The 16,529-nt window shown below is 44.4% G+C and overlaps 2 protein-coding genes across 2 annotated transcripts; both read right to left on the bottom strand.

Annotated features, from left to right (window-relative positions):
• Nucleotides 1-339: 339 nt before the first annotated feature.
• si:ch1073-184j22.1 (erythroferrone) lies at nucleotides 340-7,145 on the bottom strand. Its single transcript, XM_036554914.1, has 8 exons — nucleotides 6,542-7,145; nucleotides 5,409-5,525; nucleotides 5,006-5,120; nucleotides 2,777-2,925; nucleotides 2,360-2,471; nucleotides 1,785-1,875; nucleotides 1,039-1,117; nucleotides 340-502 (listed from the first exon to the last, which is right to left on the bottom strand). Exons 1-8 carry the CDS (start codon nucleotides 6,656-6,658, stop codon nucleotides 404-406), a joined length of 879 nt encoding a protein of 292 aa, XP_036410807.1. The 5' UTR covers nucleotides 6,659-7,145; the 3' UTR covers nucleotides 340-403.
• A 3,060-nt stretch (nucleotides 7,146-10,205) lies between these two features.
• Nucleotides 10,206-14,754, bottom strand: proca (protein C (inactivator of coagulation factors Va and VIIIa), a). The gene is made up of 9 exons (XM_036554912.1): nucleotides 14,680-14,754; nucleotides 14,156-14,239; nucleotides 13,629-13,786; nucleotides 13,428-13,452; nucleotides 13,240-13,350; nucleotides 12,989-13,129; nucleotides 12,594-12,712; nucleotides 11,365-11,482; nucleotides 10,206-10,855 (listed from the first exon to the last, which is right to left on the bottom strand). The coding sequence occupies exons 2-9, from the start codon at nucleotides 14,223-14,225 to the stop codon at nucleotides 10,296-10,298; spliced, it is 1,302 nt and encodes a 433-aa protein (XP_036410805.1). The 5' UTR covers nucleotides 14,226-14,239; nucleotides 14,680-14,754; the 3' UTR covers nucleotides 10,206-10,295.
• Between the last annotated feature and the right edge of the window lie 1,775 nt (nucleotides 14,755-16,529).

Raw genomic sequence — 16,529 nt, 5'->3', positions numbered from 1 at the left:
GTAATTACCAAGTATAGCTGGAGGCTTGACTGTGATTAGATGAGCTGCTCCATGTCAGGCATGATCTGCTCTCCTTGTCAGAGATACTAATGCAGTCCATTCAACTCCATCACAGTCCACTTAGCTCCATCACAGTCCAGATGATGTCTCCTTCTGATGATGTCATATGTTCCATAGTAAGGCTGCTTTTAAATCATCAGTTCAGTCGCTATCTCTATAGATACATATGTGTGTGTGTGTGTGTGCGTGTTAGTTGCTTCAAGATCTGTATAGGCATTTGTGTGTTTTGGTCAACTGAGTTTGTGTGTGTGTGTGTGTGTGTGTGTGTGTGTGTGTGTGTGTGTGTGTGTGTGTGTGTGTGTGTGCGTGCGTGCATATGTGCGCACGCATGTGTGTGTTCAGTTCAGATGCCCAGCAGGATTCCTGAGAATATACTCCCCTTCTGGACTTTAAGTGCAGACCCTGTGCCATTATCAACAAAGACAGACACGTATTCGCCCGCCTAGAAGACAGAAGAGACAGGATTAAAGTTAAGCTCTGCACTCAACTCAGGTCTGACTCCACATCAGTACTTTACTCTACATTACTTACATAATATTTGCTTAGCAGTCACCTATCCAACACAATGTACATGTCTTAAAAATTTTTATTACCCATTTATACAGGTCAATATTTACAGAGGCAATTTGGGTTAGGTGCCTTGCCCAAGGGTACAAGTGCATTGGTCCACCTGGAAACCAAGCTGGCAACCTGATCCTAACCCACTTTCTACTACACTGCCTTACCCTGTGGTCACACCTGACTCCAGATCAGCACTTCACTCACAGCAAAGAAGCACATATGGAACTGGATTCTAATACTACACAGTTCTAGAAGATCATGACAAATGCAAATCAGGAAAGACATATAAACTGAAATGATCAGTGCATGATAATGATAAACTCATTCAATTTGTGTGTAGAACAAGCTGGTGCTGTTGCAGAGAATCAACGATACCAAAAAATGATCATTTCCCATTCACCAAAAAGGGACTCCTACCTGTAGGTACAGTGTTCCAGTAACAAGGATGCTAAAGACACCCCCAGTTGTTCCAACTCCTGACATGGCTTCCAGAGACCTAGTGGACATTCATACGGGCATTACAGAGGCTTGTGTATGTTGGAGCCATTTGTTTATTATAAAGATTATTTATATTTGGTAGTTCATATTGGCTTTTATGACATGGTGCTATTTAATTTCCTATATGGTTTAGTTATGGTCATGTTTATGTAGTCATTGTACATATATTGCATACATATTGTTTATTGCACCAATTCCCGCTAGCTTTTGCGAGGTGTAGCAATGATGCTACAGATGTGCAGGTATGTGCATAAAAGGCAGGCATGAAGTTACTGTAAGAGGAAATGCAGGATGATAAACAGGGCCCTGGATGCATTTGACTTGTGTTGAAAATCACCACCCTGTTATTGTCTGTGGTTTAGATGTTTCTGGCCTAAAGCCGACACTGTGTGTATGTGTGTGTATATGTAAGCAAATGTGTGTGTGTATGTGTAAGCAAGTGTGTGTGCATGTGTGTGCGTGTGTGTGTGTGTGTGTGTGTGTGTAAGCGAGTGTGTGTGTGTGTGTATGTGTAAGCGAGTGTGTGTGTGTTTGTGTGTGTATGTATGTGTAAGTGAGTGTGTGTGCGTGTGTGTGTGTAAGCGAGTGTGTGTGTGTTTGTGTGTGTATGTATGTGTAAGTGACTGTGTGTGTGTGTGTGTGTGTGTGTGTGTGCGCGTACTCACATGTTACTGTGACAGAGGGACTCGATGCAGATGGAGGCTGTCACGCAGTCCCGCTGCCTGGCTGCAGTCCTGCGCTGTGTCTCGCTGGACTCTGTGAACGTACCCGCACAGCGTCACTAAACCCCTCTGTCATGCTGCAGGCGCACCCTGCATTAATCACTCAGCTCCTGCTCGACAGATTGACAAAGCTTGACATATGCACCGTATATCTGTAGTGTTTGAATCTTTCACTGAACAAGTGGCTGTTTGTGTGAGATAAGTGCATTGGGTGGAGGGGCTGGGTAGAATTTCTCGTGAAAAGAATGGCCCTGTTCCACAGAAGGCCAGAGGCCCTTATCTGAGAGACAGCCCTCCGCAGAATGACAAAGATCCTAGGGATGAGCAACACACCCAACCCTGCAGTGTATGTCTCATGGTGAACTACTCTAATGTGAATTTCACTCATTTATTTCATTCTCTCTCACTCACTCACTAACTCACTCACTCACTCACTCACTCACTCACTCACTCACTCACTCACTTACTCACTCACCTACTCACACACATGATCACAGGTAAGAAGGGCAGTGTTGTACCAATGAGCAGACTTGCTGTGAGCTGGTAGAACCCAGACACTGGGGCTGTGTAGCGGCCGCTGCTTCTGTTGAAGTCCTGGCCCCTCTGGAACTGCTGCTCTGAATCTGGGGGCTGAGAGACAACACAGAGAAGAGTGAGGAGTGTATGTGCGTGAGTGTGCAAGTGTGTGTTTAATTGTGAGGGACAGAGCTTGCATGTATGATTGTGTGAGAGAGAGTGAAAGAGACAGAGAGAAGACATGAGACAGTTTTTTTGGGAGGGAGTGTGTCTCTGTGAAAGAATGTAAGAGAGCATGTGACAAGGTTGTGTTTAAGATAGTGGGAGAGAGTGTGTGTCTATGTGCAGGACAGTGCTAGTGTATGTAATTGTGGGGCAGTGTGTGTGTGTGTGTGTGTGTGTGTGTGTGTAAGACTCACATTGCTGAAGGGCTGCAGCTCTAGCAAGCTGCGCCGGTGAACAGACAGGTCATTCTGCAGGCGGGAATGGAAGGCAGTGTCCACACGGGGGTGCTGTTCACACACCTGGCAATGAACACCTGTTTCAAGCCCACCGGTGTCTGTCACCTCTGTGAGAGAAAGCAGAAAGAGGGAGACAGCATTCAGTCAGAGAGCAAAGGTAAGCTGTGGTGATGGGAATGAGGGAGAGCTGCATCATTTGTGTGTAGTCATAAGGTGAGGGAGACCCAGTCAAGATAGTAAAGCGACCTTTCTGCTTCTCTTCTCTCACTCTACTGCTCTCCCCTTTCTTTCTCTCTCTCTCCCTAGTAACTAAATACTCTCTGTTTTCAATGGAAGACTTTCCCGCCATAATTGTTCACTTGTAGCGCCCCAGACCCTGCCCTGCCTACACACAGATAACCCTCTTTGCACCTAAGCCCAACACAAAGGGAAAACTCTGGTGCCATGCTGCCCTGCATTACTGTAAGGGGAGCAAAAGTGAGAGAGCGTGTATGAGAGTGTGTGTGTTTATTGAATGTGTGCAAGGATGCCTGCCTATCTGTGTGTTTGTGTATGCTTGCATTTGCAGAGTATGTGTTCCTCTTTGTGGGTTCTTGTGTGTGTGTTTAGAGCGTATGTGTCTGTGATGTATATATGTGTGTGTTTGTGGAATGTGTGTGTATGCTGAGGGTATGCGTACATGCTTGTGGAATGTATGTGTGTGTGCGTGTGCGTGTGCGTGTGTGTGTGGGGGGGGGGGTATTTTTGTTTCTGTTGAATGTGTATGTCTGCATGTTGAATGTGTGTGTGTGTGTGTGTGTGTATTGAGAGTGTGTATACAAGCTTATGGAATGTGTGTGCCTGCCTGCCTGCCTGCATGCTTGTATGTGTGTGCATGCATGTGGCGCCAGCCTCACTCCTGCTCCCAGTGTTGTTGTGAATAAGAGGTTTTCTGTTTCTGTTAGAACAGCCTGCAGCTCCCTGTGTCTGAGCAGGCAGACATGTGTCTGCACCTCTGGCACTCAGCCAAACCTCCCAATCCCTCCCACCACACACACACACACACACACACACACACACACACTCTCTCTCTCTTTCTCTCTCTCTCTCTCTCTCTCACTCACACACACACACACACACACACACACACACACACACACACACACACACCCAAACACACACACTCTCTGTGGGAGGAATCTGAGGAATTCCTTGCCCAAGCCAAGTTACATCCAAGCTCTGGAAAATTACCCTTATTAAGGGATCAGACCAGCCCACAATCAGACTGCTAGCTTCACCAGAGAGAGTCAGACACACAGAGACAGAGAAGCAGTGGGACAGACACACAGACACTGACAGAGAATTACGCATAGAGACAGATTCCCAGACACACACAGACATAGAGGGAGACACAGAAACTCACACAGGAGACAGAGTCAAATAAATTATCAATCCATCAGGTGTTAATACACTACCTGAGTGTATATTCACTGCCTGAAATCATTTGATAAAACAGACGTAAACACTGATCAAGTACAAGCTCAATGATCACTATTTAGCCATGGACAGTGGTCATGACAGATGTAAAGGCAGTGCAGATTATGCGGTCACTATTACACAGTGAACGTGGATACACAGCAGCACTTTCTCCTACATTGTGAAAAAAACATAATATAGAAAAATATAGACAAGAGCAACATGTTTTTCAAGATCTATGATCTATGACTGCAGGTTGCACAGACAAAATAAAAGAAAATGGAACAATGAAAATATTAGGAGAGGATAAAACAAATTCCAACTATATAGCAGCCTGTCATACCAGAGGGACAAGGAGTGACCACTAAACCTGAAACTTGCCTCAGGATTTGTGTATTCAGTCAGTAAATATTTTGGTATTTGCTCATGTATAAATGTTTGTGTTCTTTTAATTGATTGCAGGGGAGGATGTTCAATTAAGTGGATGTAATAATTGCTTTTTAAGCTTACTTTCAGTGCTCCTGTTATTTTGTGTTTTAAAATGCTTTGCCAGTAGAATCCACCTTATCGTCAAACCAATACAATTCATCTGGATTGAACTGATTGAACACAGAGACAAAGACTGAGAGACACTGAGACATACACAGACAGGCAAAAAGTCAGAGAGTGGGAGACACTGGGACAGACACTGAGACATTTAGGTCTGACTGTTGACAAGAAAATGAGGGCTACCTTTCAGCCGAAGACGGAACTGTTGTAAGAGTTCGTCCTGCTGCAGGGGTGGGGGAGCAGGGGGGCCAGGGGGCCCCTGGGGGCCTGGAGGTCCTGGGGGGCCAGGGACACCATGCTGCAGACGCAAACACACTCTGATGAAGACCTCCCAAGTTACAATTGCAGGTGATTGCAAGACTATACTGACCATACAGACTTCACATAAACACCATAGATTGCCCTGCAGCTGATGGGCTTACTGTTTTGCTGTGGGATACAGACTAGGAAAGAAGGCTTACCTACACTCGGATCTGCAAGAGTGAAGGCCTTACACACACACAGATCTGCAAGAGTGAAGGCCTCACATACACAGATATGCTTAAGTGAAGGCCTCTCACACACACACACACACACAGCTACCCACCTTTGAGGTCTTTTTGGGAGGTTTGACCTTCTTGTTGTCCCCCTTATTTGAGTTGCGCCTGAAGACCAGCCAGGAGTTCCGAGGGTTTACCAGGGCCATGTCCGAAGAAACAGACTCCTGCAAAATTCACTGCGTCAGAATCACACCATACAGAAAAACACCTGACTGTGTCTTGTAGTATACAAAAACATGTGTACTCTGTGGGTCTCACTGTCTGTGTGCCCCTTCTTTGCCTGAACAACCAAAGCACAGATCACACATGGTACTCAGCCACTCACCATGGCAACCAACCAATAATCACAGCCATGGAAAGACCTGCTGGCATGGAAACATTAACAAACCAATTCTGACTATAACACTCCACAATAGTAAGATTGTGTTTTCCTTCAAATTTGTGCTATATAATTTCCAGCCTTGAAACGGCATGTTATAGCCCGTATTATTACATCAAAAGACCATGACTACGGTCATTATGTCATAGTCTATGAAACTCTGAGTCAACTAAATATTTCTCAAGGGCAGGTATATCATATGGAAGACAAAGCCATATAAGTGGTATAATAAATGCGTTTCAAATATTTAAGAATTCAAAATTATGAACATTGCTAATACAAATTATTGAGTTATTAAATTCTAGTTTTATATCCAAATGTAAAAAATGTTATTTTTAGCTTCATTTCATATGTTATATAATATTTAGGGATTTGAAAGTTAACCTCTAGGAAAGTGTTCAGCAGGGTGAACCAAGCACACATAAAGTTAATACCCCTTCAAAGCAGTTTTAAGAATCCTTGTTTTGCTGTTATTTCTTAAGTAGTTGAGATGGATGCCTTCAAGGACCTGATATAACTATGCATATATCTGGCCCTGCTCTGTACAGGGCCCCAAAGCTCTGGTCATATGGGACACAGAAGAGAAGGTAATACGCGATGCAGAGCACAGGGGATTGGAGTAAATCAATCTACAGTATTTGCGCGTGTGTGTGTGTGTGTGTGTGTGTGTGTGTGTGTGTGAGAGAGAGAGAGAGAGAGAGAGAGTGCAAACATATGATTGTCTGTGTATATGTACTATATAACTATATGTTTGTGCGTGTGTGCGTGTGTGTGTGTGTGAGTGTGTGAGTGAGCACGTACCGGGGTGTTGTTGCTGAAAGTCGGGTTCTCTCCCTGCAGCTCTTGTGCACTGCAGGCAGAAAGGAGAAGTCCCAGGAGAAGTGGTAGGATCCCTTGCAGTGCCTTTCTGTGGAGCATGCTTGGAGTCTTCGCACAGGTGATACACAGGTGACAAGAGTACTCTTGGTGTGCCTTTACTATTGTCCCAATTCAGTTCCTCACCACTGGGTCTCCATTCCTTTATGGGACTGAGGCTCACTCGTCTCTGTTCACTCTGATTCTCTGTCTTCAGTTCAGTTTCACCGTCCTTCGGTTCTTCTTCCCAATGCCTTCATGCTCCTCAGTTTGTCTTTGTGTCTCTTCCTCTCCCTCTCTTGCCCTTTCTCTCTGCAGGAGTGTATCTCTCAGTCACTTCAGGGCACAGGCTGGTCCAGTGTTTGCTCGCTTCTTCCTCAAGGTTTCTGTTTTCCTCTGAATGTGCCTCTCTTAGGAGTCACTGACTCTCACTCTCCCTGTCTGTGTCTTGCATACCCTCTGTCTCTTTCCTTCTCTCTGCTGGTCTTTTTATCTTCCTCCCTTCCCCCCGTTTTCTGTATCTGTCTCTCTGTCTTCAGCTGTGACTGCTCCCTCCACCCACTGCTCACGCTCATCTCACACTGCCTCCTCATGGTTCTCTTTTCTGCAGGGTCCTAATGCCCCTCTAGGGATATCAACATCTGTACATTGCAGGGTCCTAATGCCCCTCTGGGGACACCACACTCTACACTTGGTTGAAATTGCCCATGATTCTGATTCAGCAAAGAAAGCTACAGAATGGTTTCCAGTTCTGCACACCCGAATATTTGTTCTCAAAGTTTACCAAGCTAACTATAGGCAAAACCATTTTGTATTCTACCCAACCACCTCTAGGTGCACTTTTATTTCCCTCACAATAAAAAAGATAGAGTCCACAGACAATCAAGATAGCACTGACATGATGCAATTTGTTGAGATATTGTGTCTAAGGCCTCTGTCTGGCTGATGAAATTTCGCTGGAAATTACCAATGAAACAGCAAAATGCAAAGAGTCCCGCCCGGTCCCTTTATCAGCTTGTCCTCCTCAGCCCTGCCCTCTTCTTTATCACCCTGTACCCTTGAGCCACACCCTCTATAATGGAGTCCCTGAACAATGACATAACGACACAGCTCCATGTCCTGTTCCTAGTGCAAACATGTAGCAAAACTCCTTCAGTATGTGCATGTAACCCATGTGTTAGAACACAGTAATTCTGATATTGTATGTGAAATTTTGGCAGGCACTAATGGTACTATATGTGACTAACTGAAGGAGGATGGTAATAACCTTGTATGTAATTAAAGGAGGGCAGTAATGGTTCTGTAAGTGAATGACAGAAGGAGGCTGGTAATGGCACCGTATTTAATCAAAGGCGATGACACTGTATGTGAGTGACTGAAGGAGGATGGTGATGGTGCTGTGTGTGAGTGACTGAAGGAGGATGGTGATGGTGCTGTGTGTGAGTGATTGAAGGAGGATGGTAATGGTGCTGTGTGTGAGTGATTGAAGGAGGATGGTGATGGTGCTGTGTGTGAGTGATTGAAGGAGGATGGTGATGGTGCTGTGTGTGAGTGACTGAAGGAGGATGGTGATGGTGCTGTGTGTGAGTGATTGAAGGAGGATGGTAATGGTGCTGTGTGTGAGTGATTGAAGGAGGATGGTGATGGTGCTGTGTGTGAGTGATTGAAGGAGGATGGTGATGGTGCTGTATGTGAGTGACTGAAGGAGGATGGTGATGGTGCTGTGTGTGAGTAACTGAAGGAGGATGGTGATGGTGCTGTGTGTGAGTGACTGAAGAAAGAGGGTGATGGTGATCTAAAAGCAAACATATGGATGGACTTATTACAGTTGTTTTTATATAGTGGTTGTTGAAGTATATGTAAATAATATTTCATGTCTGAGGGCAAAATGACTTTTCTTTCTTCTTGTCTGCTCCCTTAATTTTAACAGGGCAATGTATCTAAATAAACAGTCAATGAAGAGTTATTGAAGAAGTCACATGTCTTAAATATTGCTGCACTAAGGCTTATTTAATTTCAACATATTTTCATTTAAAACACTTTTTGGATTAGTTAGATGAGTTAAGTTAAAGTCAGCCTTGAAATGTATCAAAATAAGATTTATATTTCTTGTAAACACTCAAATACTTTTACAATATTTTTTAGGCTGCTTATTTGATATAATTCAAAGCACAGAATGGCAGGACATGGCCTGCTTGTAAAATGTGTGTTGGTCCAATCTCAAGAGGGAGCTCACCCACTCAGTCCCTGCAACACTGTATCAGCAAGTTAAAATACACTGGGGGCATCTCTGCTTCCCTTAGCCAGCCTGTCCCTGTATCGAGTGTATGCAATGGTGTATTGAGGAGCTAAGGACTGTTCTAAGCCTTATTCCAGTTTTGAAAAATGTAAGTGTGTAAGAGGCCTTGAGCTTTGGCATATGCTGGTATAATATAGAGACTAAGATATAGTGGACTCTTAGAGGGGAGAAACAGAGAGAAGGCCAGCTCCTTCCACTGATCTATGATCCAATAAGCAAAGTCTGCCATTGCCCCCAACTTCATCGCTTCACACTTCATCGGGCTTACCACTCCCAGGGGAATTGTACACACCTTCAGCGGGCGGTGGGTTTGGATATGGCTGTGTGATGAGATTGCAGCACCTCAAGGTGTATCCTACTGAATAAAACCTCACAGGTATAAGTAGAGTGATTGTACCAACAAACTGCAGGTTACTGTGATCTGTGTAGAATATGAGAAGTTATGTAGAGTTTAACTCTTGTGATAAGCTGTGTGAAATCTCTATAAATGCAGGTAAGCTTCTATGCTTTGACTGCAGTGCCACACTGTGTTCAGCATGCAGATTGCAGTTATATTTCATTCATTTTTTTTTCTTCTTCCCTGGAATGAGCACTTTTTATCATATAACTTGACTTGAATTGGATGGTGTGAATGTGGTTATTGGTAACATTACTTGTTAGCTGGTTAATGAGCTTCAGGACCAACAGATTCAGGGAACTGGGATATGGCTCCTGGGAAAGGAAGGTTTCCACAACCATTTATTTCACTTTGCATGCATTTTCTCTCTGTCTCACTGTAATTTTCAAATAAAAAGCCATACTACGTATTTGTATTACGAATAAGGTTAGCTGCCACAACTAATAATGGCTGTGTCTGTAATGAATGACTTCCCAGGTGTGGTAGACAGCTGGGTTTTGAGCTGCAAAAACTAGCCAATACTTTTTCTGATTCAGGAAGAGTATGATTTTTTTTTCTTGTACATGTTGAATGCAAAAAGTCTGTGAGTGGTTTAAACAGTGAAGGAAATCTGTGTTCTGAGCTCCTTGAGTTGCCAATGTGAACACACACACACACACACACACACACACACACACACACACGCACACACACACACACCACTGCTATCCTCAAAACCATACCTGCTTTCACAGAGACACACATTCTTCCACAAACACACACACAGAACTACAAGATTGAATCCCTCAGCCTCCAGTATCTCACCTGATACACACACAGACTCAGTGTATATGTCAGATGGGATACCGGAGGCCCTTGGGTCCCATCTTGTGTTGTAAAAAATAGAAACCTACAGAATTTTTCAAAGTGTCAGTTTATTTGACAAGGCAGTGACACACCCCTGCCAAGGCCTATCGGCAGGGGCAGGGGGGTTATGGCCTGGACTGAGCAGACCGGGTGCGGGGTTAGGGGCGGCCGTGGTCGCGGCGTACACTATCGATCCACTCCATGTAGTTCGAGACCTTGGTGTAGATGCCCAGCTTCTCTTTGTGGCCGCACCCTTCTCCCCAGGACACCAGGCCGATGAGGAACCAGGTGTCTCTGAACTTGGTCACCATGGGGCCTCCGCTGTCCCCCTCGCACGCGTCCTCCCTCGTTCCCACCCTCCCCGCGCACAGCACGTTCTCGGTGACGTTGTTCTCCATTTGCTGCTGGCACTGGTCGTGCTCCACCAGCGGGATTTTGATGAAGTAGAGCGCGGAGCTGTAGTGCTTGTCTTTCTGGTCCCCCTTGCCCCAGCCGGTGACGACGGTCAGAGTGCCGTTCTGGTGCAGCACCTTCTCGGCGAGCCTCCGGTCCGGCAGACACACCGGCACGATGTAGTTGGAGAAGTGAATGGGCTCGGCCAGGCGGAGCAGGGCAATGTCATTGTCCACTGTTATGCTGTTGTAGTTGGGGTGGGGGATGGATTCTGACACAATGGCTGTCACCTCCGTGCCTTCAATCTTAAAGCGCTCATAGTCTCCTGTAAAAGCACAACAGCAAATTATCCAGACAATAATGAGCGAGTGTGGGGGAGGGGGGGAGTGATCCAGAAGAGGTGAGAAAAGCAGAGACAGCGGTGATGAGACAGCATGTTGTAAACGCCCCAGCCATCAATTCTGCAGTCTCCAGAAACTGTGCCACACCTGGCACATCACCCAGCACCTCATCAAGATTTTTGCCAAGTCCTGAAGAATGCAGCCTGACCTACAGTCCTGACAGCCACTGACTGTCACCACTCAACAAGGGTTACAAGAGGACCTGGATCTGAACTAGGTCCTAGCAGTAAGCTTAAAAAATGTATTATGGTCTTCCAAAGAAAGGACAGATCCTGCTTCACCCTAGACAAAACAGCCTGAGAACATGCACTCTTAGTTACAACTGCCTCTGACTGAAAATGATCATGTCAGCACGCTTTAGCCTGGCGTTCAATGTATTAAAACAAAAAGCCAGCAGATAGAGAGTGAGAGAGACGCAGGCAGAGTGACGCACCCAGTCTTACGCTGAGTTGGGGGTTTCTCTCGAGACAATGAGCAGCAGTGAGAACCCAGTTATTGTCTAGCAGCACCCCCCCACAGTGAAGTTTCCCCTTCCCATTCATCACCAGCACCTGGGGAATACAGACACAGAGCCGACTACAAAAACATGCATATGCCTAGGAATACAGAGCTGACTACACAAACACAACTATACGTGCAAATACAAATGCAAACAAAAAATACCCATATGCGTATGTGTTCAAACAAAAAGAATCCAAGTGCGCTACAATCAACCTCTATAGCCTGACCACAGTTATATGTCATTTATTGCTCTCTTTCTCCCTGTTTGCTTGGTGGAAGAGCCACAGCTGAAGTGTTCCATAGATCCTCTCCATCTTTCCAAAAGGTTAATATGCGCCAATGATTTTCCCTTGTTTTAATTTGCTTTTCCAGGATGTCTTATTTTTCCACTCTGCTTCATGACCAATGATGGTCTGATGCAGGCAATGATATGTTTGTGAGAAATTAATTCTCAAATATATCAGATTTGAACACTTTGCAAATGCACTTCTGGCATTACACACTGCTGTATCAGAAAAAGCACATCTTCCATGGTTTGGCATTTTCACCATTTTTGTTTGCTCATATTTTGTATACAGTATTAAATATTATGTTGTTCTCTAGCTTTAACTGGTTCTGTGCCTGCCTTTATTACATACAGTATTGCAACCTCCCTACTCAGCTATCAAACTAGTTTCTGATAGTTTGCAAATTACTTCATACATATGTCTAATTTCTCACAACATGACAAACAAGCTTACTGGCCTCACTCTACATCTAAGAGAGAAAGTTTAAATTTATGGTGTGAGCACCAAGTAGCAAGTTAAATTGATTTTGGTGGCTTTTCAGTCTTAATAACTGACTGTCCCTCATCTTGTCTTAGCTTGTCTTTTATGAACGATTAAATTTGATTTTCAAAAAGACAAAATGTCAGCCAGCATATTTTAGTCAGCAGTGAAAATATATATCTAAACCTCTCACATGTAACCCTCGTCTGAGCTCAGCTATGCAGCACATCAGTGTCTGTCTTTTCTGATGTGATCTGAGGTGTTATTGTCATTGGAAAGTCTCAAAAAATGTGTCTTCAGGCCAGTTAAAATAAGGTTGTCTTGGCGTGCAGTGAGTGACATCATGAAATGAGAGGGTGTCTGTGTGGGACAGAGGGCATGCTAGGGACGCTACCTGCCAGGGACTCTCCCCCTTCTTCCCAATCTCTCCCCCCACCACCCATGGCTGCAGTCCCGAAATGGGCTTACTGTCCGAAGCCCTTGCCACTAGCACCTGTCCACAGGGGAACTCCACTGCAGAAACACATGCACATACATGTGCTGAGACAGTCATACACTAAGATATACACACACACATGCAGACACAGAGAAATATACAGGCACACTCACATGTACACTGAGATACACACACAAGCACCCGTTCACATAGAGACATAAGCTGACGTCCACTCCTACAAGCAGAGGCAGACACGTACTTCATACTAAGAAAGGCACACACAGAGACATACACAGAGACAGAGAGAGAGATGAAAGAGAGAGGAAAAGGGGAAGAGAAAAAAAAGATCTCACCTGATGGGATACAGGTTCTGGAGTTGTCATGGAGGTTGTATCCAGGGAGACAGCTGCAGGTGCGGCTCTGTCCGTCTTCGCTCTCCCGGCATATGTGGTCGCAGTCACCATTGTCCTTCTGACAGCTGGACGCCGTGCTAGCTGAACACAGCACAACAACATACAGCACAGTGTCTGCACACAGCCCAACACATTGCTGAACAAAGCACACACTAACTCAAAAACAGACACGGTTAGGAGCCCAAGCTCACGCATGTTGCAGTGTTTTCCCTCGAACCCTGGGTTGCACTTGCAGGTGTAGGACTGGTACAGGTCAACACAGGTGCCATTCACGCAGTGATTTGGCTCACACTGGTTCCCATCTGAGAGACCCAAAAACACAGTGAGATGCAAGCCAGCTGAGCCACTTTGTAACTTGTGGAACTGGAGTCACACCTACCAGTGTACACGGTCCAGAACTCAAGCTGAAAGACAAGAGGGTAGATCTGTCAACCAACCAGTCCACCAGTCTTTCTATCTGTCTGTTACTTGTTCTACTTCAGAGTTATGGTCTTCCATTGTGACTGTGTGGTGTTTCTAAGCTCCCATGCCCACTCAGCAGACATCCTGCCAGGATGCCGTATTGCCACACTGGGCTTACCGTGGCCTCTCGAGTTTGGAATATCTCCCGGGCCTCCTCAAAGTCGCAAATCTCCTCCACGCACTCGCGCTCCTGGGATGGGGGCTTCAGCTCCTCTAGGAAGCTGTTGGCCCGCTTGGTGCGCAGAACCATGTTTGCCTGTGGGCCGCTGAAGAATACTGTGGATGGATGGATGTACGTAACCACTCTTACTTGACTGGTCGTTATATTTCAGTGGATATGCATTGCACATTGCTATGGTGTACTGTCCTGAATGGCTATGTGGACAACACAGACAACATGGCAACATATATGGCAACTATTCCTAAGATTGAGAGACAAAACAATTGACCTCATGCTCCGTGCTTGGCCTGAAACCATATCAGGTCACAGGTGAAACTATTAAGCTGTTGGAGAAAACCTCGGACCTCACACCTGTGTATGACGCCATTCAAAAGGTAATAGCCACTGCTTTGGCAACAGATGCCTGAAGTTTAAACTAAGCCTTACAGTGCTTTCTATAAAGCTTACATAGAGATGAGGCCTACCGGACTTGCTGATGGCACTTGAAGACCACAGAACAACCACCACAAAAACGCTGAGCAACACCTTTCCCATGACTCCAGTGTTTGCTGAGAAAAAAATGGTCTATTTCCATGAAATCGTACAAATATTTGATGCATATACTAATGAACGCAGCCAACAGCAGGATGGAGTCCTGTGTTATAATACAGTTTGGGGTATCCAGTATCGGGTCATTTATTTTTTTGTCTAAGGCAGTAATATTGTAAGACAAACCTGTTTGCGCAAACAACGCCAATGAAGGTCTTCTATTACGCTAACATTAATTGTGTTCTAATCTTCCTAACAGGCTGAGAAATCCAAAGGACTGAGTCTTTCGTCCTGATTTTGTTAGTTGTTTGGGCTACTTCGTGTGGCCACAAAAAAACTGCATTACTAAATCACAGTTGATTAATGAAGGATAGAATGAGGTAAAACATACAGCTAAAATATATTCATATTTATATTTATATTCCTGAAGATTCAAATATATAAAAAGTATTTTACTTACATTTTGCGAGATAAGGACAGGGCAGGAACTGTGGTGGTGTTTAAACTATGTTAATGACTAACTTCAACTGTTTACTGTGAGTCCACAGTCTGTGCTCATTTGATTTTTGCTACTATGCCCATCCCCCTGCGCCCCCCCCCCCGCCAGCACTCCCAGTCCAGCACACACAAACACACCAACATTCAAACATTGACATACATGAAGAACTCTCATATACATAACACATACACAAGCACGCAAAACACGGTATATAAAATCGCCTCTTCTTCACATACAATTTCTTATTAAATCTTCAAGAAGCTGTCATTCATGCAAAAGAATTTTTGAATAAGCTAATGTGTATCAGGAAAGACATTACCAATATACTTCCCTCTAATATTTTATTTCTGAAAATGAACACTGTTCACAGCCTGCAGGGTTAATAAAGAAGTGTCCAGTTGAAAAATACGCAGACATTTTCCTCACAGGTTACCGCTGGGTAAATGTAGGTCTTGCACTGACACTAGACAGTGCTTCTTCATCATTCTTAGGGCACTGAACAACTCGCTCGGATTTGCTGTTGAGTCAGAGACTGTAAGAGCAAATTGGACACTGTGATAGGTTGACTCTAGATTATAGATGAAAAAGGAGCTATGGAATGTACAGAGTGGCCTGTTCTCGGCTTATGCATTCTTATGCACTTATGTTCTTATCTGTGACAGCCTCTCACGCGGGCAGACAATCACAGAATGGCAAAGCCTTTCAAGTCATCTGTTACAATGGCTGAAAGAGAGAGAGAGAGAGAAAGAGAGAAAGAGAGAGAGAGAGGGAGGGAGGGAGGGAGGGAGACGGAGACAGACAGAGAGATTGGGGAGGGAGGAGGTATAGGGGCTCAGATCACAGCTGTGAAATAGCTGTAGGTGACTGACTGATTGATTGGCTAATTGATCAGCAATGCCTCACTGTGGCAGGGGTTCCTCTGTGTGGAAATTTACTGTCCGAGTGCCTGCTCTCCCATCCACTTCCTGCAGGGGGTGCCTGCCCTAGCCTACATAAAAGCCCAGAATTTAACCTGAGGCAGCCTGCTCTTCTTTGCCAAAATCATTGAACACAAAACCTTCCCGGCGTTAATTTGATCCTCAATGCGCCTCAATCTTAAGCTTTATTGTTAAGAGCAGAATGAAAAATGTTGATTTTTTTTGCAAATTTTTGGAGAATGTAGTACTTTTTTGCCTCTCCTTAGAAGAAACAAAATTGTTTTTCACGGGTCAGATTCACTTTCTGGGCTTCGGTACTGAGGTACGCTGACAGTATGATTTATAGGATGCTATGTGTTGTGACAGTCTGGAGTGAAGATAACACACAGCACACTCTGTACTGTTGTACTCCTCCAAATAGTTATGTTATGCCTACAAACAGTTACAAGTCTCTTCATTCAAACTGAACAAGTGCTGAGATAAGAGGATAATAAGTATCACACACACACACACAGACACACACACACATAAGCTTTAGATGTATGTTTGAAGGCCTTTGGTGTAAATAGGTCATTTCTCAAATTTCAGATTTACTGATGTTTATATGATTGCTTTAATTCATTGGAATGAAACCAACAGCAGTGAGTTAATTAAACAATTAATTCATCATACATTTAATTTAAAAATGTCTCTGTCATCTTCATTAACATTGAGAAACTAAGTATGTTTAATGTTTTTCTAACCGGACTATCAGTTTGAATGTCATTGCGTTGTGCATTGAGAATGATGTACTTGGTTCAGTTCACTTTTCATGGTATGGGATTAATGATGGAGGAGGCAAAAGACAGCTTTACTTAGTGCTTAATTTGTTTCATGTCTTTGTTTCTCAATGAA

The sequence above is a fragment of the Megalops cyprinoides genome, chromosome 20 (assembly GCF_013368585.1).
Source record: "Megalops cyprinoides isolate fMegCyp1 chromosome 20, fMegCyp1.pri, whole genome shotgun sequence".
In the NCBI taxonomy this organism is placed as follows: Eukaryota; Metazoa; Chordata; class Actinopteri; order Elopiformes; family Megalopidae; genus Megalops; species Megalops cyprinoides.
Note: the sequence above shows the minus strand (reverse complement) of the source record. Positions and strands in the feature narration are given on the sequence as shown.